The sequence below is a fragment of the Lissotriton helveticus genome, chromosome 10 (genome assembly GCF_964261635.1).
Source record: "Lissotriton helveticus chromosome 10, aLisHel1.1, whole genome shotgun sequence".
Classification (NCBI taxonomy): Eukaryota; Metazoa; Chordata; class Amphibia; order Caudata; family Salamandridae; genus Lissotriton; species Lissotriton helveticus.
The window spans coordinates 47,876,297-47,900,376 of NC_136071.1; the positions used below are offsets into that span (position 1 = coordinate 47,876,297).

The 24,080-nt window shown below is 46.4% G+C and overlaps 1 protein-coding gene across 1 annotated transcript in view; it reads right to left on the reverse strand.

Moving 5' to 3' along the window:
• The window catches only part of CXXC1 (CXXC finger protein 1), a 107,406-nt gene that overhangs the window by 2,047 nt on the left and 81,279 nt on the right, over positions 1–24,080 (reverse strand). The window contains exons 11-15 of the mRNA XM_078664736.1: positions 21,991–22,101; positions 21,467–21,516; positions 21,061–21,157; positions 2,552–2,704; positions 1,944–2,102 (exon numbers count right to left, since the gene is read on the reverse strand). Of these exons, the coding sequence (XP_078520862.1) occupies positions 1,956–2,102; positions 2,552–2,704; positions 21,061–21,157; positions 21,467–21,516; positions 21,991–22,101 (558 nt within the window). The 3' untranslated portion in view covers positions 1,944–1,955. The remainder of the gene's footprint in view (positions 1–1,943; positions 2,103–2,551; positions 2,705–21,060; positions 21,158–21,466; positions 21,517–21,990; positions 22,102–24,080) is intronic.

Consider the following 24,080-nt stretch of genomic DNA (forward strand, 5'->3'; position numbering starts at 1 on the left):
GGTAAAGCAAACCCAAGGTGGTGTGGGCTAGAAACTTGTTACTCAGCACAGTGTTAATAACACTCAATAATGCTATCAATCTAGCCTGTGCTGTTACTTTGAAAAGGAAAAGTACTTTCTGCACTCTGCTAAATACTTATATTTGACAAATAACAGACACCTGAGGAATTGATGGGGCAGGACACTGGAGTGTCTTTGCCATAGACTTTAACCCCCCCCCCCTTGCCCCAACACACAAGAATTGGGATTGGCAGAATAGAGGTAGGGGTTTTGGGGTTACCACTCTCCTGTTCAGCCAGTCCATATATCGCAGTGTAGGTGGGATACTATCTTTTATCAGAAGTGTGGAAACACTACAGAATATCTTTTTTATAGAACAGCGCATCGGGGTCTAAAAAATATTAATTTGACATTTTCTACTCTTTCTTTCCCTACTTACTTTCATTAGCTAGGATTTCAACAATTACTTTCTTTGGTAGAACTATGGTCGATCTACACCAGTGATCTCATGCTGATTTCAGAATGTGGTCTACTTTTCGGTATTTTACAGCTTTCCTGGTTCATCCCTCAGTTTCAGAACTCTTTCGCTCACATACAGCAAGTAGGTACTAACTGCAAAATAGAAGGTATTCACTACCACTTCGAAAACTGCAAAAACTGGGATAACATTGTTTTACAACTCTGTCTGTTTCTGAATGATGGTAAGAGGCCAATAATAGCACAGCAAATCTTTTGTTGAAGCCATTTTTGGAAGAAAAAAAACCCACATTTTTTTGCAAAGCACCTTTTCCCCAATATTTACAAAAAGCCCAAACTCCTTCTACATTTTGGCTCTCTTCAATTCGCAAAAGGTTCATTATTCCTCTTATCATAGGCAAGGGCTTTAGACAACTTAAACCGGCCCTCTTGTACCTACAGCTGTTGTCTAACACCTGGGAGATTTTCAATATAGCGAATTTCTTGACAATAGCCATGAGACTTAAGAGGAAAATTAATTGGACCCAGTGTATATAGTGGAATGAATAATTAATTTTGTCCGAGCGCTTTGTTTTTATCCGTGTTTTAATGGTTTTAAATTGTGATATTTGTAGAAGATCTTTGTTACCTAAACTCGCTAGTGTATGTTTTTAAACATGATATTGTACTGCAAAGCTTGCTAATTTGCACAAAATTTTCTTTTTCTTAATTCTGGTCTTGATTTTCTGATGTTTAGTACACTTTTATGGTTTTTGCAATGAACCGAATAAAGTATTTCTGACTGACTGACTGACTGGCTCTCTTCTCCTGGGGAATCATCAGGAGACCTTTAGAATTCTCAACATGTGGGGGTAAAAAGGATGAAAATTTAGACAGGATATATTTTGCGTGAAAAAGCTATGAGGGGTAAAACACAAACTGCCTCAAATATATAATCACTCAGCTTTAAAGTGGGGTGGGGGCCTTAGCTCGTAACGGGTAAAAGATTTTTAAGTAATGCACACTAAATACTACTAAGCTTAATAAACATACTTACATTTATTTGTGTCCAATACACATTTAGTTATCATGTTGCTTAACCTCGATTAAGGCTTCGGACCTATTCATCTCCCCAAAAATAGATGAAAATCAGTCCATGATCAAACTGCCTAGCTCGGAGTAATTTCAGTATAAGCTTGGGTTCACACAAAGATAAGTCTTTATTGATTTTGATCCTACATTTTGTGAGGGAAGTTAAATGTAGTACTGGCTGGTATGATGGCCTTTTTAGAAACTCACTGAAAGATAACGACCATCCTGTTCATATCTAAATAGTTTCAAAGCCCCATGGTACAGTACATCAAATCACTATCTTAATTATGCACTTCTTGACCCTGGGGTTTTTCAGCATATTAAGCAAAAAAAACAAAAAAAAAGAGTAACTTTCAAGAATTTCAGTACGCCTTTAACAACACTCCCACACTCACCTTTTTTTAATTTCAGCGCTCAATATTGCTCCTCAGATCTGTAGTAAGAGGGTCGTGCTGTATAGTCTGGTGCAGCATCAGTGCCAACAACCCGGCCCGGTTCGTCATGGCCATGCGGACATTGCGCTCCTGCTCAAACAGCTCGTCCAGCTTGTACCACTTTAAAGCCAAAGAGTCAGAAGACATGAGTTACTCCATGCAAGGGGTGGCGTAGTCTAGAAATATGTAAAGTTTATTAAATCTCGAAGGCAGTTGCTGAGAGCAGAGCCCAGAGTATAGTGAATTGTAATGAAACTGTGTTGATACAGTGTCTAAAGATTATTCTACTTTGAGACAGCAAACTATGACAAACCGAGAGTACTTGTTTTTAGAATGGTAGATAAAACTTTCAGGGAGCCTGACCTCAAGCCACAATCATGATAACACTGAATAATATTAAGATTTAGTACTCGCTGTGAAATTCTAAAAGCCTTGGGACTACTTTGGGATCCTCTACCTTTGGGGTATGCATAAAAAGACAGACACATCAAGGTTGCATACAATCCCCCTTCTCCCTCATCGTTCATCCAAAAACATTGTGCAAGTTAAAGGTGAAGGCTGCTACGTACCACACGAACACGCTCCAAGTCCACTTCCGCGCGGCGCAGTTTCTCCCAGCAGTAATGACGATTGCACTTTCTCTTGGGCACTCGGCAGAATTCACCAGTCAGTTCAAAGACGTCTTTTACCAGGGGACAGCCACACACTTCATCCGATATGATCTAATAGGGAGGTGATTCGGGGAAAATTAGGTATTGTGTGGCAGTGGAATAGTTCAAGACTGTTCTGTTCAGTGCTTGCATGTCCTCTCAATGCCTTGCTCAAAACATCTACCTTTACCCTTCTCTCAGTTTATGACTGTTACATGTAAAGTGGCATTTTAGGATTATTCTTGCCTACACAATGTAAATACCACCAAATTGGTATCATCACAAAACCACTATAACGATGAAAGCTCAGATGGTTTTTTACATTACAAAATCTCTACATGAAGGCTCTTAATAGAACTGTACATGTTTAACACCAAAGTTGGTTCCAAAACACCTTTGAAAGTGGGCTGTTCGAGTTTGAGCTCCAAATCATAACACTACCGTTGACTATGTGTAGCCCCATGCTTGTAGCCTCATAATATGATGGAGGTCAAAGGAAAGGAGTCCAATTTCACAGAATTCAGTCTTGCTAGAAATCAACAGCATATGCCGAACGAGGATGCCAACAGACACATTTTGAAGGCTCTCTTGTCCAGAAGAAACACCATGATTGTATTAGACAACACACATGGGGAGAAAAATAAAGACCACAATCTTGAAGCCGCAGACAAGCTTTCCTGCTTGTATGTTTGGTGGGCAAATACCATCCTTGACCCAAACAGTATCCTTTTTTTTTTTTTTTTTTTTTTTTTGGGTGTTTAAAACTGCTTTATTGATATGAGCACATAAGGATACACAGCTTGATGTGCCTACAACCCGGAGGCCGGCAGCGATAGTGGAGCAACATTACACAGCCTTTGAGCCGGCATCCCGGGGGCCCGGCGGCACGTTACAAGAAAAAGGCTTCGTACAGCGCTGTCCGGCGGGGCAGGCCAAGAAGGATGTACTGCAGCCAAACAGGTTTTGTGTGAGCAGGATGAGAATCTCGCTCCTAATGTTTTGTAACTAGTAGAACAAGAAAAAGAAAAAAGAGAAAAAAAAAACCCCAACTTTTTAACAAGGTTACGTGGGTGAAGTGATGCATTACAGTGCGATTACAATGTATGATGGTGGTGTAGTGTGGTGGTGTCGCCAGGCGCTGGTGCGTAGGGTGACGAATGTCTAGAAGTCAATGACCTAAGGCGTTGGCTGTCCATGGGGCGAAAGTGCAAAGCTGTTAGTGGAATGTGGGATAGCACCCTCCAGAGGAGGGGGGGGGACGTCCGGTGGCGCGTCGGAAGGGAAGGTCGGTCATAGGAGGGGGGAGGCGAGGGGGGCCGTACCGTGGAGACCAGTGCTATGCCTTCCACGGGGAGACTGCAGGGGCATAGGGATCCCATAGATGGAGGAAAACAACGTGTGTCATGTATCGCCGGGTAGCAATAAGGCGAACAATAATGCTAATGGGATTGGGAGGTAGTGGGCCCATCGTCTGACGTCGTGTCATCATCCGAGCGCTGTAGCAGGTAGTGTACTAGTGGGTCCCAGATATTCCTAGGTCTGCTCGTGAGAGGCAATAATTCCGAAAAAGTGTTATGCTGATCCTGGCAATATGTTAAGTCAGTTAGCCAATCCTTGAACTTAGGCGCCCTGCCTCTGCTCCATCGGCAGGCGACACGGCGCTTGGCTAGGAGGAATGCTATATCGACGAATTTTCTGCTTCCCTTGGATATGTGCGTCGTGTATCCAAGGATGACCACCAGGGGGTCCGCGGGGATCTCCTCATCCACCATCTGCACAACGGCCTCGATGACTTGTCGCCAATAGTCAGCAATTTGGGGGCAGGACCATGCTAAGTGGAGAAAGTCAGCGTGTTCTGCGCGGCAGCGTTCACAGCGGTCATTATCGGCCAGCCCGAATCTGTGTTTCCGGGCCGGGGTGTAGTAGACCCTCTGCAAGTATTTATAGTGTATTATTTTCAATCTGCAACTGGCAGAGATGCGGGAGGTCAATGCGCAGCAGTATTGCCACTGGTCATCCGAGATCTCTGTGTCCAGTTCCTCTGACCAGCGCAATCTGGCAGCAGAGACCGATAGGGGGGCAGCTCCTCGACATTTGCGGTAGAGCCCAGAGACCAGATGGGCCCCATCTGGAGATTCTAGGAGATGGTGTAGCGGTGGCAAGGGCACAGGTTCAATAGGGTATTCCGGAAGGATGTCTCGCATCCCCGCGCGCAATCGAATATAGTAAAACAGCTCGAGGGGCGAGTGGGCATGCGATTGGAAGAAGAGGTCCGCTGTTTTGAACATTCCGTTGTGGAACAAGTCACCCCAAGAGGAAATGTGCAGTTTGTTACAGAGCTGGCGAAACCCAACTTCCGACAGCAATGTAAGGTTTGGGTGGTAGGTCAGAGGAAGCTTAGGAGAATAGGGCATCGCGCAGAGGAGTCGCTGGGCGATTCGTCGCCACGCGTCCAGGGTGCATGAGACCGAGGTGTTCGCTGTAGGGATGGAAGTCTCGGGACAATGCATCAGACCGTTCAACGGGAGTGGGTGTGCTATCCAATCCTCCACTGCTACGTGAGGCATGAAGGGGGTGGGAGCCATCCAATGGTAAGCAAAATGCGCTTGCGCGCACAGGTAATATGTCTCGAAATCTGGAATGTCGAAGCCACCCTGGTCGTAGGGAAGGGTCAACGTGGACCACTTCAGCCGGGGAGATTTGCCCCCCCAAAAAAGTCTGCGTAATTCGGCGCGAAGTGTCCTGAAGAAGAAGGCCCCCGGATAATATGGGATGTTTAGGAAAAAATACAAAAAACGGGGTAATATCACCATTTTAATAAGGGAGGCCCTGCCAGCCATGGAGAGTGGCATCGTGATCCACCTGTCGACAGAAGCGGTCAATTTGGTTATAGCCACCCCATAATTGGAGCGAAGCGTCTCATCTTTGTCCCGTGCGATGCGGATCCCCAAATAGCGAAGACCGTCTTTGCACCACACCAACGGATAATCTAACGGAAAATCAGCCACCGCATCAGTTAGGGGAAAAAATTGTGACTTGGCCCAGTTAATATGAACGCCTGATAGCCCCCCGAACAGGACGAATTCACGGAGCAAGGGGTTGACGTGTAGTTCCGGGAATTTGACATATAGTGTGATGTCATCCGCATAGAGGGACACATCTATTTGCCGCTGCAGGCATTGAATCGCTCCCTCCCGGTGTAATTGGCGGAGGCGGCACGCTAATGGTTCGACCGCGATTGCAAACAACAGGGGTGAGAGCGGGCATCCCTGGCGAGTGCCTCTGGTAAGTCTGAGAGGCGGCGATAGCTTCCCATTGATCAGTACTTTCGCCGTGGGATCCGTGTATAGGAGGCGTACCCATGCCAAGAACAGTTTAGGGAACCCCATGCGGCCCAGAACCGAGAAGAGGTAAGGCCATTCGACGGAGTCGAACGCCTTGGTGGCGTCAAGGAACACAGCCGCCACAGGGACATCAGGGTGGACAGAGCGTAGCAGAGAAAACAGGGTGCGCAGATTATGGGAGGTGGATCTGCTTGCCACGAAGCCAGATTGGTCGGGCAGGACGATTCTAGTCATCAGCAGTGATAGTCTTGTGGCGAGGACCTTAGCAAGGATCTTCACATCACAATTTAAAAGGGAGAGTGGGCGGTAAGAGTCACAGGAAGTAGGGGCCTTGCCAGGTTTCAGAAGGGAGGTGATAACCACTTCACGCATGGAACGAGGTAGTCTACCATCAGCTAACGATTCAGTGAAGACTTCGTTAAGTACGGGTGCCATAATATCAATATAAGCTTTGTAAAATTCGGCTGGGATGCCATCGAGTCCTGGGGCCTTCCCATTCTGCAGGGACATAATGGCTTCGCGAACTTCCTCGAGCTCAAAAGGAGCCGCTAGGAACTCCCTGTCACCGTCGCTAAGCCAGCATAGCGCCACGTCGTTCATATAGTCAGCGTATGGAGCATCAGCTTCTGCCTTCGAGGTATATAGTGCCGCGTAGTGTGTTGTGAATGCAGTCAGTATCCCATCCGACTCTCTAGTGACAGTGCCATCCTCATCGATAAGTTCTAATATTGTGTTGTGTTCACGTGGCGCGCGCGTGAGTGAGGCAAGCACTTTACCAGGCCTATCCCCCTCGCAGTATTTCCGGGCCACCCAGTGTTTGCCCCGGTATTTCGCCTCTCTTGCAGTCTCCTCCTCATACTTGGTTAGTGTGTCCCGAAAGGTTGCCCGCAGGAGTGGGTCATCGCTCGTCACCATTTGGAGCTCTAGTGCATGCAACTCATTCTCCAATGTGGTTATGGTTCGCAGGATATCCCGCAGGACCCCATGGCTCTTAGAGATGCAGAATCCCCGAATAGTGACTTTGAAAGCCTCCCATATGTGTTCCACTGACTCTACTGAGCCCTTGTTTCTAGGAAAGAAGTCCCTGATCTCCTCGCCCAACTCCGTGCGAAAGAGCTCATCAAGGAGCGTATTGGGGCTCAACCTCCAGTGCGGCCGTGGACTATCCCACCCAGGAGTCCGGAACCGTAGTCTAACAGGGCTGTGATCCGAATAGGTCCTGGGCAAATGATCGGCCTCTAACAGCTCCCCAGTGACCTCCCGATCTACCAAAAAGTAATCCAAGCGCGCCCAGGTCCCGGTGTGATGCGTAAAGTGCGTGCCCTCCCGCCCGTGGGGATGTAGCCGTCGCCAGGCGTCAAATAGCCCACCCTCCTCCATTACCCCCTCCAAAACCTCCCGAGCTCGGGGCTTGTAAGAATTAACACCATCCGCTCTATCCAGGGAGGGCACCAAGGCCAGATTAAAATCGCCTCCCCAGATGACGTGTCTTGCCCCGATGGACACAATCTTGCCCCACAGTGTGGAAAAGAAATCAGGTGAGTCAATATTCGGTGCGTACATTGAGACAAATAAATAAACATCATGCCCCAGTCTCCCCCACAACAAAACATATCTCCCCTCTTTGTCCGCCACTTCTCCCATGTGAAAGAAAGGTACACCTCGGGCAACTAGTATCGCCACCCCTCTAGCATAAGACGAATAGGAAGAAAAAGCGCGAGTACACGCCCATTTCTGTCCAAACGGGGCGTCCCTGCGCGCAGGCAAGTGTGTCTCTTGTAGTAGAGCTATTTGTACATGGTGTCTAGTCAAGTAGGCGATCACATTCCTGCATTTCCGAGCATCGTTCAGCCCCCGAACATTCCATGAGAGACAGGTTAATCGTGCAGTCGAGTTCACCGCAGCCATAAGCACTTTGACATCAGAGAAGAAGGCGGCCAAGCGGGCCAAAGCATGGAGTCACAGCCGCAACAGTAGCGCCAGGCCTCACACCACATCAGCATATGCAAACACCAGCTATGCAATAGTAACCTCATAACGTCCGAACCCCCCCCACCCACCCCAGCATCCCAAACATGCCAGTAGCCATGGAATCCCCAAGCACATCCCCCCCTCACACCCCTCCCCCCCAACTTCAGAGTGGCAAAAAACCCAACATACAAATGTCCAGTGGGGAACACCCAATTAGGGAACATCTAAAGGTACACGCTGCCACTATCCGGCCCATAGCTCCAGTCTGTACCGCCCTCGGTGGAGGCTAGGGCCAAGAGAGCGGTCCTTGGTATACGTTACCACAGGGGGTGCGATGTCCAGTAAGTCCGATCCGCATGGTTCTGCCCAACCGCCAAAAGGTGCGTCAGCACCGACCAGTAGATAATTACGTTCTTGCCAAATATCGAAGGTCATGAAGGCAGTTAATCTTCCTGGCGTTCAGGAGGCAGGTCGTCGATCTCCAGGTCGTCCTCAGGTGCCCGGTCGCCTCTGCGCGCCCCTCGGATGGATTTAAAGTAGTCTTCGGCTTTCTGCGGGTTAGTGAAGAAGCGTTGTTTGCCCTGATGAGTAACCCTCAGCTTCGCCGGATATAAAAGTGCATAGTCTATCTGGGCTTCACGCAGTTTCTTTTTTATTGGCAGGAATTTACGCCTTTCATCCTGAACCATTGGTGTAAAGTCAGGATAAATGGAAAAGGTGATGCCGTCGTACCTCAGCGACCTCTGTGTCCTGGCCGCTCGAAGAGCCGTGTCGCGGTCCCGGTAATTCAGAAGTCGAGCGATTATGGGTCTCGGTGGTAGGCCAGGCTGGGGCATAGGTGCCAGTGATCGGTGAGCCCTTTCCACTATGAATTGCGAGGAGAAGGCGTCCTCCCCTATGGAGCCCTTGAGCAATTTCTCCACATAGAGTTCCATTCTGCCTGTGGCAGTGGATTCCGGCACATGGGTAATGCGAATGTTATTGCGGCGGCTGCGCGCTTCTAAGTCCTCATTCTTCGCCGCAATGACACGGAGGAGGTTATCCATTCTCGCTAACTGTGTTGCGTGGGTCGCGGCGGCGTCGGTGTTGTCGGAGATCCTTTGTTCCGCAGTCGTAAGGCGTTCTTCATGGCAATCCACTTTGTGGACCAGGGCGTCCAGTCGAGCCGTGACTCCATCCACTTTCTCTACCACGGTAGCGAAGCCCTGTCGCATTTCCTGTAGAAGGCTGGCGATATCCGCAGCAGGGGCATCAGGCTGGGCAGGCTGCGGGGGTGGCTCACCAGGACCCTGGCGCGTCCGCGTCGATGTGTGGTCCCTGCGAGTGCTATCAAAGCTTAGTTTGGGCTGGCGAGCGTCCGGGCGCCCCATGGTGATATCTCCAAACAAGTGAGGGTCCAGATAGGATAGCGAGGACAATAGTGGCCAAGCGGGCGGTCAGCAACCGGTTGTGTATCAGGAGTGACTCAGAGGTTGGAGCCCATCAGCGACGCAGAGTGCGCGCAGTGACACAGGCAGCGTCACGTGGTCAGCAATAGGTCTATGGCAGCAGATGCCCGCCGCTCACTCAGCAGTAGGCCTAGGTACCGGCCAGGCTGCGTGGGCGCCGAAGCGCCAGTCTGTGCGCCAAGTCTTCAGGCCAAATCTCCTTCGCCAGCCATCACCACGTGTAACGCAACGCACCAGGTATCCCTGAGGGGGAAGGGCAGTCAGGCCTCTTGATGGCTTTTGTCCCCGCTGCCAGTGGCCGCCGGCTCTATGGCAGTCCGTGAGCCAGGAGCGCTATCTGCAGCCCGGGGGCTCCGCTCCGCCCCAGCAGCTCCGCTGTCTCACCTCTGAAATCCGGGACCAGCAGGCAACGCACACAGCTCCGGGTCCGCCGCAGCTCCGGGGACAGGCACGGCCGCCGGCCGGGCACCAGACGGTTCGCCGGAGGCAGGTCGCGCAGCGGAACGGCAAGGCTGCGCTCAGGAAGAATTCGAGCGCAGGAGGAGAAGTGCCGCTCTCTCTCTCAGCCTGCACCGTGTTCCGACCCGGAGGAGCGAGCAGGCAGAATGTCCGAGCGGCCCTTCGGCCTCGTGGCGGCCTCCGGGGTCGCGTAGCTGCGGCGGCCGGGGTCTCTCCTCAGTGCGCTCCAGGGCTGATGTCGGGGAATCTTTGGGAGCCCGTATCTTCGGCTCCGAGCCTCCCAGCCGCTCCAAACTTCAGTCGAGTGTAGGGGGCACTTCCGTGATGCGGGGACCGGGTTTCTGGGGGTCACACGGTCCCCGTGGCGGCAGATCGATGCAGGATCAATATCCAAGGAGCGGGAGCTGCAGGTCTAGGCAGCCATTTCGCAAGCGCGCCCTCTAGCGCCCCCCCGACCCAAACAGTATCCTTTGAGTGAGAGTAACTGCCCCCTTCCAACTAAAGAGAGACACTTCGATCTTTCACCTCTGCAATTAGGTATAAGGTATTGGACATTGGTGTATGTGTTTGACTGTGTGTGGCCCACTTTTTGTCCTTCCATGTAGTTGGGAATTTAGCTATATTGCAGCACAAAACATAGCCTCTGCCAGACAGATTGTTATGTTGAACACTTTTAGAAAAGGCTAGAATCCTGTTATTCTAGGATATGGTACGTTTGAGTTGGCCACTGGTAATGGCACCAGTATACCCTTGGATTTTTGCTTCTTATTAAACACTTGACTTTGCTTACAGGCCATATGAATTTTGTGTTGCACCCTTTTTCAGGAGTATCGAGGCGGTCATTCTTTGCTGCGAATGGGCATTGTACCCTCCAGTACACTATGCACTTTGGGGTGGTCAGTTCAAGATGCCTAGACTGCTTCGCTGTCACTCAAATCCTATTGCAAATAGATTTATTTATTTTATTTTTCCAGCATACAGTTACTTCAGAAAGGTGTCCTGGCTCTTGTCTGAATGACTGAGCTAACTGAAAGGCATTAGAGGCAGGATAAGAATAATCATGTTTTCAGGATTAGCATTTAACATTACACTATTAGCCTGGTTGCAGATAGAGCGTGATTGTGAGGCTGAAAATATGAATATTGGGGAAAAGCTGTGTATGCCAATAACCTGTGGTAGAATTCTGTGATCTAGGAAAAAGAAATCACACCCTGACTTATTATGCGACACTACGATTGTGCTAGAGGAGCTGAATAGGGAGACTTCAGTTTCATGGGGCCCAGAGATAAGGAGGGGTCAAAGAGGAACTGAGACTGTTGACAGACTCAGCTATTGTGGAAAGGGTATTTGAATCCGGAGACCACACAAAACTTCCAAAATCAGGAATTTGGTATTTGTGGATTATTTCTAGAAAATTGGGTGTTGTTGTTTTAAAGAGCTATTTACCTGATATGTCTTATATCACCAGTTTGCAACAATTTTTATCTCATCCATTGGCAGTAGGTCAGATGCTTTTATCCACGGTGTTAAGCACATCACTAGATTCTACCTCACATGGTTGATTCTATAGTGCATTTGTTCTTTTTTTCCTCTTGTCCCAATCTCAGAGTTCTTTGCTTTATCTGGTTCACATGTGCATCTTTCTTACTCACGGATTCTTAATCTTTTTCTTCGCTTTTTTGAGAGCAGTTCCTCAGTCAAGCCACAGTGCTCTTGTGGCTGTTCATTGGTTTTGAGCCAAGGCTTGGTTTAAGGTCCAACCATGGAGGGAGGATCCCTGATGTGCAAAGTTGCAGGTTGTGCCCGAGACCACGTCAAATGGACAAGGTTTATTGAGCTGATGCTATAAACCGAAGGTGTTATTTTAGTACTGGGTTTAGGTTTCTTGGAGGGCCCCTGACATTCTCCAGAATCAGAATTGTGAGGCAAGACGTACTGGGAATTTGGCCCCTGTATGACTTCTAGGATACAGAATGGATCACCTTAGTCAGACTGGGCTGCTTCCACTTTTTCAACTACCATGGCAGACAGTGACTTGGTAAAATCTCGGTGCTGCAACATACAGTAATGTGCAGCTCTCTGATAGAATCATCACCAAATAGTTTCTTCGACTGAATGGCGCTACAAGCCGACCTTTTGCTGACCCAACCACAAGAATCGCCATTGCATGAAAGGAAGAACTTAAAAAGGAGGTCTCAAAACCCTTCCCCCAAATGTATCATGGTCTTACGGCCGAGGCTCATCCGATAAATGCATTCAGACGTGGTGGACTGCAGCTAGATGAACACAACCGAGTCCCAGCTCTCCATAGCGTATAGCAGAACAGAGCACTTAAAAACATGCCCAAACTCAATGGTGGAAAAAACAATTTACTGTTAAGTCTATGTCCTAGTTTTTTAGCTTCAGGGGAGGTAACTTGAGTCAACTCAAAACCGAAAGCACTACTGTGAAGAAAAGCAAGTTGTAACATTCTGATCAACACTAGAGGCACAAGTGTGTAAAGCTACACCTGTAGCAAACCATCACTTGGGGGCACAAAAAGCTCTACTTTTCTCACCGTTAATCAGTTTCTATTTAATTGATCAGGCAGCCCTTGATTTTTTTTTTTTTGTTTAATTTTTTTTATTGAATTTGAACATTTCAGAAAATAAACAGGTTAGAGTGATACAAGTCATGTATATCGATGTACACGCGCCATAATATTACATCTTACAATGCACCGCTAAGCATTCAGAGGCCTTGTGGTTTAGGCACAGTATATACTATACAACAATATTTGTTATATGCATCATACTGGTCCGATGTCCCATCTGTAGTGGCTCTCATACATCAGGCAGCCCTTGATGATTGCCTTCCATCATCCATGGGTCCAGTTCTACATGTACAACCATGATAAGCATCTGATCTTAGGCCAATCACCTTCCTCAAGGCGACCATAGATAACGCCTAATCATTACAGACTGTCTGTCCTTTATTCACTAGTGATTATCTGCCAATTTCAATAAGTTGAATCCATCTTAAAGAGAAGTTCTGATGATTAGGAGTGACTTTTTTTGGGGGAAATTCGTCAATCTGGCAGATGTGATATGTGCAGCACCTGATACAACAATTACTTTGTGTAGCTAGTGTGTCATAATAGGTACCAAAGTTTCACGTTAAGCTCAGGTTGCACAGGTCTTTACTGATTCATGAAAATCAAAAGACTAAAAGCGTTTTATCCTTTTATACTATTTCATATACCAGTTGTTAATACACTCATGTAGTTCGGGTCAGAGTATGGGAATTCCATCTAGAAGGTGGCAAAGATCAACATACTTCTTAAAGGGCTCTACGGAAGGAATCATGCCAGTTCTATTTTTTGATGGCTGCACAGAATGCTGGTGCATAACAAAATACTTCTTAAAGCCTTGGTGAATAACAGGAAAGCTCGTGAAGGGGGTTGTACTCGAAGAGATTGTGAAGCCTGTACTGGTTGGGTGACGATATAGCCTTTGAGCGTTCTGAAACCTCTTGTAATCATTTTGTAACATGCTTTGTAAGTCAAGAACCCAGGCTCTTGGTACCTGGCCCTGTCCTATTGTGGCTGTCGCCTGATTGGCTGGCATTTGGTTAATTTGTATTGATGTGGATAAGTTACTGTGGTGAACTTTTTCTAGCCTAGCTGTACTGCTTTTTAGGTTTCGCTGGGGAACGGAGCGTAAGCTCCGCCTCCAGAGAAATCTGTAGTTTCTAGTAAGGGTGCCTTGAATACGCCCCTCTATTTCATTGGCTAGCTCCATAAATGGAGGCTAGCCATTGGAACAGAGAGGCGTCCGTCATGGCCGGACCAGATTCGGGGGCGTTCCCGAGAATCTTTGGCTTTTGGCTACGTCATGCTACGTCAGCCAAAAGCCGGGAACGCCCCCGAATCTGGTCCGGCCGGGCCGTGCTTGCTGCTGTCCTGCCTTCCTCAAGTTATGTCAATAGTATTCTAATTCCCTGTAAAAAATCAATCCTGTTTGAAATAAATCTGTATGTAACACGTAATGACTGACCCGACTGAGTAATGACTTTTAGGCGATACCGCGGTGTGTGCTCAGTTCGTCTCGTATTGTTGGATTGTTGCAACTAAAGAAAAATATATCATTACCTCTAATGACGCTGTTTCAAAAAGAGAAAAGAATATACGTCTAACTGCTCAAGATTAAATCAAATTTATAGCGCGGTTCTTACCTAAGTTCTTGTTTAACGCTAGTTCAAGATAGTGTTCAAAACCTCCGAAGTTTACTCTCAATCTTCTAGCTGTAAGGTGACGCGGAGAGTTACCATACGATATTAAAAGAGTGCCGGTAATAGAAAAGGAGGAAGGACAATGTGAACGACGGTCCTGTGTTTGTCGGTGTTATATTGTTCCCGTATTCCAAAAAATTTTGTTAATTAAAAGAAAATGATTTAAAAGTTTCGTTCACTCTAAATCTATATTCGAGCAGAAAAGAAAACGCAATAAATGCTACACGGTGCTAGGAAGTTAAACAAGTCTGTTAAGACATAACATCATCTACGCGATGTATTATGGGAAATGTAGTTTCCCATAGAAGCCGTACTTTCCTGAGATAAATAATGTCATGCTGCCTGTAGGAACGATCACCTAGAACGTAGACAACCGTGTGATGTGTTGTAGAGTACCTATACTTGCTAGTATAAGCCATTGCCATAAATGTGCTCAACAGTCTTCTGTTCAAAGTTGCGACACCTAAGTGAGTTAAATGTCATCTGATATTATCTGAAGTTGTAGATATAATGATCACTCTCGAGGCGTGAATATGTTGATGAATGTATCACAATGTTACGATAAACATACAGTGTTGGAATATCCGTTAACAATGTATCCAATATTAACATCAGACATTGTATATCACTTCCAATAACATAGTCATCCTGTATAGAGCAATTCATTGTATGTCAGTACTACACTGCAATCATCCTATACATGTCGTCATATATCTAAAATACACAAAACCATCCTATCTGGCAGATATATTCCATCTTGATGCAATGTTCTCATATCGTGCCTATATAAACAAATGTTGAACATATATAGATACATTTATAGGTGCAAACTACATGTGAAGTTTTTTTTTAAAATGCACTTATGGACAACTGATGTCATCAGTGTGCGAAGTCATTTTTATATTAACTTTCATTAGCAATGTCATATCAGTTCAGCTGTACAGAAGCCCCTCGGAAGAGACCAGAACACTTCTCCATCTGTAACAGCCTGAGACACGGCTCTCTAATAGCATCACCGTGGGGAGAGGGGTGCACGAATGCTTCTAAATTCATATTTATAAATGAATACTGCTAATAAATAGCGCTCAACTCAGTGCTGTCATCACATTTATAAAAGTGAAACACTCCCGACTTACAAAGATGCACGCTTTTGAAATGTTAAAGTCTTTATCCTATGCTAACATTACTTTTCTGCACGATTTACGTACCAAATATTTTCAGGGCCCGCGTCAAGCTCAGGCTCTTCGAGTCAAGCCAGACCATCGGCTCGGCTCTCCCTCCTAATTTGTTGGCTCACCCACCTCTACAAAATACAGAAGTACAAAAACTTGCTGACCCAGCAGTTCGAGGGTACCAGGGAACACCATCGGAGGAGAGGGGGGGGGGGTTGCTGCCTCAGGAGCTCACACTGTTAGTTGTGGTTTTAAGGCCCGATGTAACTCTCCGTTCTCTTATCGTTCCACTTGCAAAAGTAGATGGCCGTTCGTATTATAGAACCGATTATTGCATTTAGAACGATTAGAATGGGAAGATAAAAAAAGTGTGAGGAAGATGTAAAATGGGATGCTCTTCACTTTATTGAAAGGGGTGGGGGATATCATGCGAAATGTCCAGATTATTAAACTGCTTGTAAAACGTAACATTGTTTAGCCAATCGCGTGGGGGAAACTGCTGTTAAATGCATTGCTTTAGGTACTGCTTTTCAAACTCTTGGTGGAAATGCCAAGCTCGCACAGCTGACAAGGAAGTCTTTACATTTTTCATGTTTGTCCCTTGAGATGTGCAACATTGAAATGTCACCACTGGAAGCAGACACCTGGGAGGGGGTTTGGGGAGTGGGTGTCGGTTGGGAGGGAGCTTGTGGGAGATGAGGAGTTTCACTATAGGGGGCATTAAGTTGTTAAATACGGTCAGTTTTATTCATGTTCAGGGCCATGACAGTAGGTGTATTATCCTCCACGCCGCCCACTATCCAGACACCCACACACCTTTAGCAAAAATGTATTTGTATATACGTTTTTTATTGAAGCATAGCTGCCGTATTCATTAATTAAGGGGCATGTTACGTGCAGATGCCAGTAGATGGCGTCAGGATGCCATGTTTTTCTCTTTCTCTGGAGTGCATTTTCTTTTTAGGTTTCGCTGGGGAACGGAGCGTAAGCTCCGCCTCCAGAGAAATCTGTAGTTTCTAGTAAGGGTGCCTTGAATACGCCCCTCTATTTCATTGGCTAGCTCCATAAATGGAGGCTAGCCATTGGAACAGAGAGGCGTCCGTCATGGCCGGACCAGATTCGGGGGCGTTCCCGATAATCTTTGGCTTTTGGCTACGTCATGCTACGTCAGCCAAAAGCCGGGAACGCCCCCGAATCTGGTCCGGCCGGGCCGTGCTTGCTGCTGTCCTGCCTTCCTCCGTGTCCCTCCTCCCGCCGTCCCCCCTCCCCTCGCTGTCCTGTGCACGTTTCCCGTCTCCCTCCCGCCGTCCGTGTCCTCTCCCGCCGTTCGTGTCCTCTCCCGCCCCCCCCCCCTGTCCTCGTAGGTGCTTGTTGTCTTGTAGTTTCACTTTAAGTAACTAAGGCCTAAAAAATTCCAGGAGGCGACCTCTAAGCTCAGTTCATTGTAAATTTGCCCTGTCACGCATCAGGCGGTGACATCCGCCAACCTTTAAATGCACTTTTGGCAGAGGCAGAGCACACACATGCCACAAGCCTGGGCTGTATCGTGTTGTGAGTTGCAAGGCACCCTTTTGCCTGGAAAGGCTTCTACCCACCAGAACTGGGGTCCCGATTGGATGATTCGTTTTGCCCGAGCACAGGAGGAGGCGTGGCCGAACCTCGCTGACCGCTCGCCTGTACTGCAGCAGGACCTGCAGCACGAGCCCTCTTCAGCTGTGAACCCTGCCACCATGAGCGCGCGCCCGGCTTTCATAGCGGCAGAAGTCGTCGAGGAGTTTTTAAGATTTCCTGAACTCATCCAGCAGCTGGAGAGAGCCCTGGCCAACTTCTCCCGTGGCGCTGAAGGGGGAGTTGTCCAGCCGCTGCGGACCATCGTTCCAGTTGCAAAGTACAGCGGGTAAGAGTGCCTTACTACTAGTGCAGAGATTCTGGGCGCTGCACCAGCCGAGAGACGGGGAGATGCGTGAACTGCCTCGTTATTTCTGCCTTAAACAGTCATGATGCTTCTGCAGTACATATGCAAGGTCAGTTAACAATGTCCTTTCACTGACCCGAACATTCCGGGACTTTGGAGTCCGTTCTTGGTAAATTAAAAAGATAAGAGATGCGTCAATGGGCAGAATGCAAATTGTCCTCCTGTAAAGCAGAGGTGGCCAAAGGCATTAGTCACATTCATAAGAGCGTGCGAGCCTCCTGGCGTCCATTTCGTAGGGTTGAGATCGGAACTCTTCACCCACATCATTAATTAAGTTATTCACACAGACATATGTTCCCCATCCTCAGAACAAATGATCTTAAAATATGTGAATATTTCTATTTATTTAATTCTTTTTTTGCAAAGATCTCACTCGTTTAGAAAGTAACTTTCACTTTGAATTCAACAGAGCCTATATATAGGCTTTTTTTATGGGCAGACGGACCCTCTCTCCTATAAACTATAGGGCGGAATGTGCGCGACCATCTGCTTTATTGTATTTTCTCAGACAACTTTGCCGACTCTGGTAAGTGCAACGAAATTGCGTGGTAATTTGTAGTCCCTGTCGGGGATGCAGAAATATTATAAAAAGGTGGTAGTTTAACCTGGAAAGCGTGACACTTGACAGGGCTGCACAAGGCAATCCGAGTAAATCCAGGGTCTTGCTTCATCTCAAGAGTGAATAGAACCACGGCCCGGCCAGTGAAGGAATTAGCAGCTACGCATACAACAGTTAATATAAAAGAACCTATGCTCAGCTCTCACAGTTAATTCGTTGGCTCGCCCACCTCCATTGTTATTTAATTATCATTGGATTTTGAGTGACATCCTGGAACGTTCTCTCTCCCCAAACAATCCTCCTTCCTCTAACTCCTATCGCCGCTTTAAAAGAGCAGGACTGCCGTTGCCCTTTTAAGAAAGAGTGTTGTCGCTGTGAGGAAGTTCGGAGAGCAGAGCATTGTGTGTTTTGGGTGTGGAGTTTAGAAGAGAGATGAGGAAGAAGTAAGTGAGAGTAAAGAGAAGAGCCCCTTTCGAAATATTAAGTGAAACATTCTTTGACGACCGGGAGTCCTTAAACAGTGGAGAAGATACGGGCTCGGATCTGTCCAATAAGACTTGTACCTGCAGAGAGAGAATGTGTGAAGTGAAGTACTAGGAAGTACATTTCCAATTATTATACTGAACGTTGCAGGCCAAGCTGGGGGCTGAGTAAGACTTACGAGTTACTGGTTGAATTCTGCTCTGCCCAGCTGTGACTATCCCTGCTCCGAGACCGCCGTTCGTAGGGTATCATCAGACAAAGGGCTTCCCTGACATCCTGTTTGTGCATTATTTTGAACCGTAACCACAGACCACAAAGTGAATTGATAGAGCTTAAAAATGAGGTGAGTACATCAACCGTTCGTGTGCAGTGCACTGGTGCCCTGTGTAAATTCACTTCCTCATTTACTTACATCTTTTTTTCACGGACTTTAATCATCCGCTTCAGATGCAGCCTGCCCTGTGTACTGAGTGGATGCTTCATACCTAGTTCCCCTATGTCAGTCACGGGAGCCCTGGAGAATGCACCCAGGCTACGTGGAGCAGAAATGACGGGGTGTTTTAACTCACAGGCGGCCTCTCTCTCCACATAAGCACACTCCAGGCAGTCCCCTCTCCTCGGTATTTGATAAAATTGAGTGCAGAGTGTGAGTGCAGAGTGCAAAGTGCAAAGTGAGTGTGCAGAGTGCAAAGTGAGTGTGCAGAGTGCAAAGTGAGTGTGCAGAGTGCAAAGTGAGTGTGCAGAGTGCATAGTGAGTGTGCAGAGTAGTGAGTGAGCAGAGTAGTGAGTGAGCAGAGTAGTGAGTGAGCAGAGTAGTGAGTGCAGAGTGCATAGGGAGTGCAGAGTGCAGAGTGGAGAGGGAGTGTATAGGGAGTGGAGAGTGCAGAGGGAGTGGAGAGTGCAGAGGGAGTGGAGAGTGCAGAGGGAGTGGAGAGTGCAGAGGGAGTGGAGAGTGCAGAGGGAGTGGAGAGTGGAGAGTGCAGAGGGAGTGGAGAGTGCAGAGGGAGTGGAGAGTGCTAGAGAGTGCAGAGTGACTGCAGAGATTAAGCTAATGGCAATGTAAATGACAATGCCATTTATTTATCTGTTTTCAAAACCAACACATAAATACAAATTTTGTCATTTACAATGCCAATAACTCTAACTTTTCCAAAGGCGAAACCATTGCATTGTAAATGCTTGTTTAATTGTATCTTGGAACCACCATGACAAAAGGGAATGATTAAAGTATGTGAATCTATGAAAGATTCAATGCTGAAGAATACAAGGATCTGTAAAGCTCTGAAAACCAGTTGCTGTTTAGTCAATAAGCCTTTAAACTAGTCATGGCTGGTTATGGGCCAGAGTTTGTGATTTTGTTTACTTTAGGTTTTAGTAGCTGTGATTTTTCCTCCAGCATGAATTAGTATTGCATCAGGCAATCTAAAAATAAATTACAATAATCAAGAAAGCATAAATAATATCACAGTCTTTCTACATAGTGCCACGCTCGGAATGGAATGCCCAGTTCTGGGATACTGATACACGCTAGACTTTCTCACTTTCCACCTAAAAATCAAGTTCTTTCAACTCCTATCACTCAGTCTCACCTTTCATAACCCAAAGGATTAGCTACAAAACTGGTTAAAGCTTAGTTCTAAGGATAAGCCAGCTCTGGCAAAAGAGCCATAGAGTAGGTTTCTTTTATAATGAAATTTGGACCATATTTTAAAATACAACAAACCCTACTATAAATTGAAGCAAAAACTACATTTATAAAATTCATTTGAAAAATGAAAGAATAATGTCTGCATAGCATAGCTAATTTGAAGGTTAAAGCTACTAGATGATCTAGTTATCCTATAAAGCTCAGTCGCTGGTTTATCTTTCCGCACTCCTGTGTGAGGATCCCTGGACACTGGGCTCTGCCCAATTTCTTCCATTTTAATTGTTTTCTTGAATAATGTTTGGAACTTATGGTGGGTGGGATACTCTGTCATAATCATGATATATATTTTGTCTGCCATATTTCCGGTACATTATGACCTCTGGCGCTTATAATAAGGGGGACGGAATATCCTTATCATTTGTGACAGAGAACCTATCCGCCAAACTCTAAATCAGGGCCAGAGCCGGTGCTCATTTTTCTTGATACAGAATTTATTTTTGACCCCCCACCCCCGCGACAACCTGTCTTCATTATTTGTCAAATATCCCAAATTTGGGAGAAAGGAGTCAGAGAGATCCCCATGATCACAGCATCCTGTGTCTTCTGGATAATCAGTACAACAGTCTATCCTCCCCTTTGCCTGAAAGTGTTTAGGAGAAATTTAAGGAACACCATGATGGGACGAATTTGCTTAGAAGGGAGCATACAAGACATCCTGCTGCTTTCCCTCCATCACCTGCAAAGAAGGTGGTCTTGATTAGGCGAGCTAATGCGGACTCTCGCACAATCTAATCTAGCTTGTGGTCTGAATCCGATGGACACCTGCATTGAAATATACAATGGTACTCAATATTAATGTCTAGTACTGTGTCACTTTCAGGCACCATCTAATTTTTTGCTATAAAGTGCTCTGGTACAAAGTAAAGGGTGTAGACTATGCTATATCAATTCTCTGAGAACATATAAAAACACAACAAACAAAATGTCCCCACAATTTGACCTGAAACTATTTTTAGAACAGCATAAAATAAAGAATAATAATATAGAAATAATTTAGGAATTACGACACCCTGCATAAATATGGAAATATGATACCCTACCTTTGGGTCACGTGAGTGTTCTGGGCAGAGAACCTGTAGACGCTTACAATATGTCTTGCTCAATGGATTGTAGACGTCACAAAACAATCGAGTTGCCCTACAAAAAAAGGGAAACACAAATACAATATATGCACAGTGTGCTGCAAATTGAAGGTCAGATACACAATAAAAAACACATCATCTGGAGCGCTGAATAACTTGTTAACATCTCAACATAAATAAGGCCACCTCCTTGCGTATGAACCTCAGAAAGAGTCAAGATTAATGAAAGTCATGAAAAAACAATCAGGACAACTATACACCGCAGGGCTTACAATATCCAACAGCTTGCACAATAGGTTAACTGGTGTAATAACAATCAAAAATATTTTAAGAGCTTAAGTTATGAGTATGTAGTGGCTCTTACCCCTCTATCCGGGTTGGGTACATGGATCCAAAGGAAGTCTGGCTCTCATACTAGCGAAAGAGAGAAAGAAAAATAAGACTAATCAGGGGTCAGGAGAAAAAAGATTGGGAGCCACTCAAAGCAGCACAAAAACGCCCTCAAAGAGGGAGGCGGGAATAAAACATTTATATTCTGGGACTGAAGGGTAAATCGGACGAGGAGGTAGGGTGTAAGTTGAAAGCATCTTCTGGATGGTAGGTATCACCTTCTCTTGTTTACCATTTTAAACCCCCTCCCCCCACAAATTCCCCATAATTTTTCCTTCTTGGTCTGGACACTCTAAAGCTACCTTCAAGTGGCATATAGTGCTTTCAAAATCATCAATAAATAAAAAATAAAAAACTGCTATGTGCTCTAGCCTGAACATAATGAGGCTAAACATGGGAAAGAGACCTGCCGTGCAACAATTTAATTCTTGCGAATATGCTTGCAAGAGCTCCCACCTTGGACACACATGGAGTCACTTAATGCAACAGGGCACATACCTTAGCGTAGCAACGCTCCATGTGCCTCAAGGCCACCTTCGGGTTGATGGGATGCCCGCAGGAGACGCAGAAGATCTGGAAGTCTGAGTCATCACCGTCACCCTCGCTGGTCTGAGCATCCAGGATAGAAAAGAGTTTCAGTTCAGGAAACTATCATTCAAGCACATTTCAAGTAACTTATGCAGAATTCTATTTTTTTTTATTTAGTACTGTTGATATTAACAAGAGGTGTCATTAGCAACGTTCAATATTCAGGATGTTGCCAGCAAGGATCTCAAAGCACTTCCCTCCACATAAAAGACCACAACTCAAAATGATCTCATCAGAGGCTGTGATGCCATCTGAAAGAGATACTGCAAGCAGTGTTTACACACACATTTGTTTTTTTTAAAAATCATTCTGTTCTGTGTGCACAGATATCACTGTGGATTGCTTCACTGTTCCAGTTGTCTAGTTTTTAAACTATTTTACTGTAAATTCACAAACTTGATTTTTTTTAGAATAAAGTGAAGGTATATATTTCTACACTAATAGCCGGCGTTTTAATTAAGTATTTGTTCATTTCTTTGTGAATTTTATAGCTCAAACGAACAAGTTACTTACCTTCGGTAACGCTTTTTCTGGTAGATACTATATCTGCCTGTGGATTCCTCACCTTGTGAATATCCCCCTTGCGTCAGCAACATTCGGAAATTCTTTTGTAGCTTCGCGCCGACGTGGATCCGGACGTCACAGAGGCACGGCATCGCACGCGACCCCGCTGACGTCACCGGCGCCTATAACAGGCCCACGCCGGCGTGATGACATCAGTTCCGCCCTTTTTTCCGTGCCCTCGAGGCACACGGACGGACCGATGACAGTAGAAATATACACAGTATACATAGTATAGAAAACAAGGTAACACACACAGTGTGAAGCAAATGCAATAAAACATTTGAAATAAACATTTCCATGACAATAAAATAACACATCATAGAAACTCTGGCATAGAAGAGTGGACAACGGGGAGGCGGGTGGGTCAGTGAGGAATCCACAGGCAGATATAGTATCTACCAGAAAAAGCGTTACCGAAGGTAAGTAACTTGTTCTTCTGATAGATACATCTGCCGTGTGGATTCCTCACCTTGTGAATAGAGTCCCACAGCAGTCCCCACTCCCAGAGGAGGGTGTCCACTCTGCTATACCAGGAAATCATGAAGGACAGAGCGCGCAAAGTGGCCGTCCCTCCTCACCTCGGTATCCAAGCAGTAGTGCTTCGCGAAAGTGTGGAGGGAGGCCCAAGTCGCGGCTCTGTAAATGTCCTCAACAGGAACACCTCTAGACAAAGCAGATGTTGCAGACTTTGCTCTAGTCGAATGTGCTCTAATACCCTCTGGAGGGTCCTTACCAGCCAAAGAGTAGCAGATCTTAATGCAGAGCACGATCCACCTCGACAGAGTCCTCTTATGGACCGCTCTTCCTTTCTTGCAGCCAGCAAAGCCAACGAAGAGCTGGTCGTCCATTCGACAGTCTCTAGTCCTGTCCAAGTAGAAAGACACCGCCCTCTTGGGGTCAAGACGGTGTAACCGCTCCTCCTCCTTGGAAGGGTGAGGGGGAGGATAAAAGGTAGGAAGGGTAATGGACTGACCAAGGTGGAAAGGAGTAACCACCTTTGGCAGAGAAGCAGCCCTGGTCCTAAGAACCATTCGTTCAGCATGAATGGTCAGGAATGGGGGCTTGGAACTAAGAGCTTGAAGCTCACTTACCCTCCTTGCCGAGGTGATTGCAACGAGAAAAACCGTTTTCAAGGTCAGAAGCCTCATGGGACACTTGTGAAGAGGCTCAAAAGGAGCCCCCATCAAAAATGTCAAAACTAGGTTCAAATCCCACTGAGGCACGACAAAGGGTGTAGGAGGGAACCTATTAGTAAGGCCCTTCAAAAACCTTAAAACAATGGGAGACTTAAAAAGAGAAGGCTGGTCAGGCAAACAGATAAACGCCGACAGCGCAGAAAGATAACCCTTCACCGTGGCAACAGCAAGCCCCTGCTGGGCCAGAGAAAGGGCAAACTGGAGCACATCAGATAAATGGGACCTCAAAGGGTCTATAGA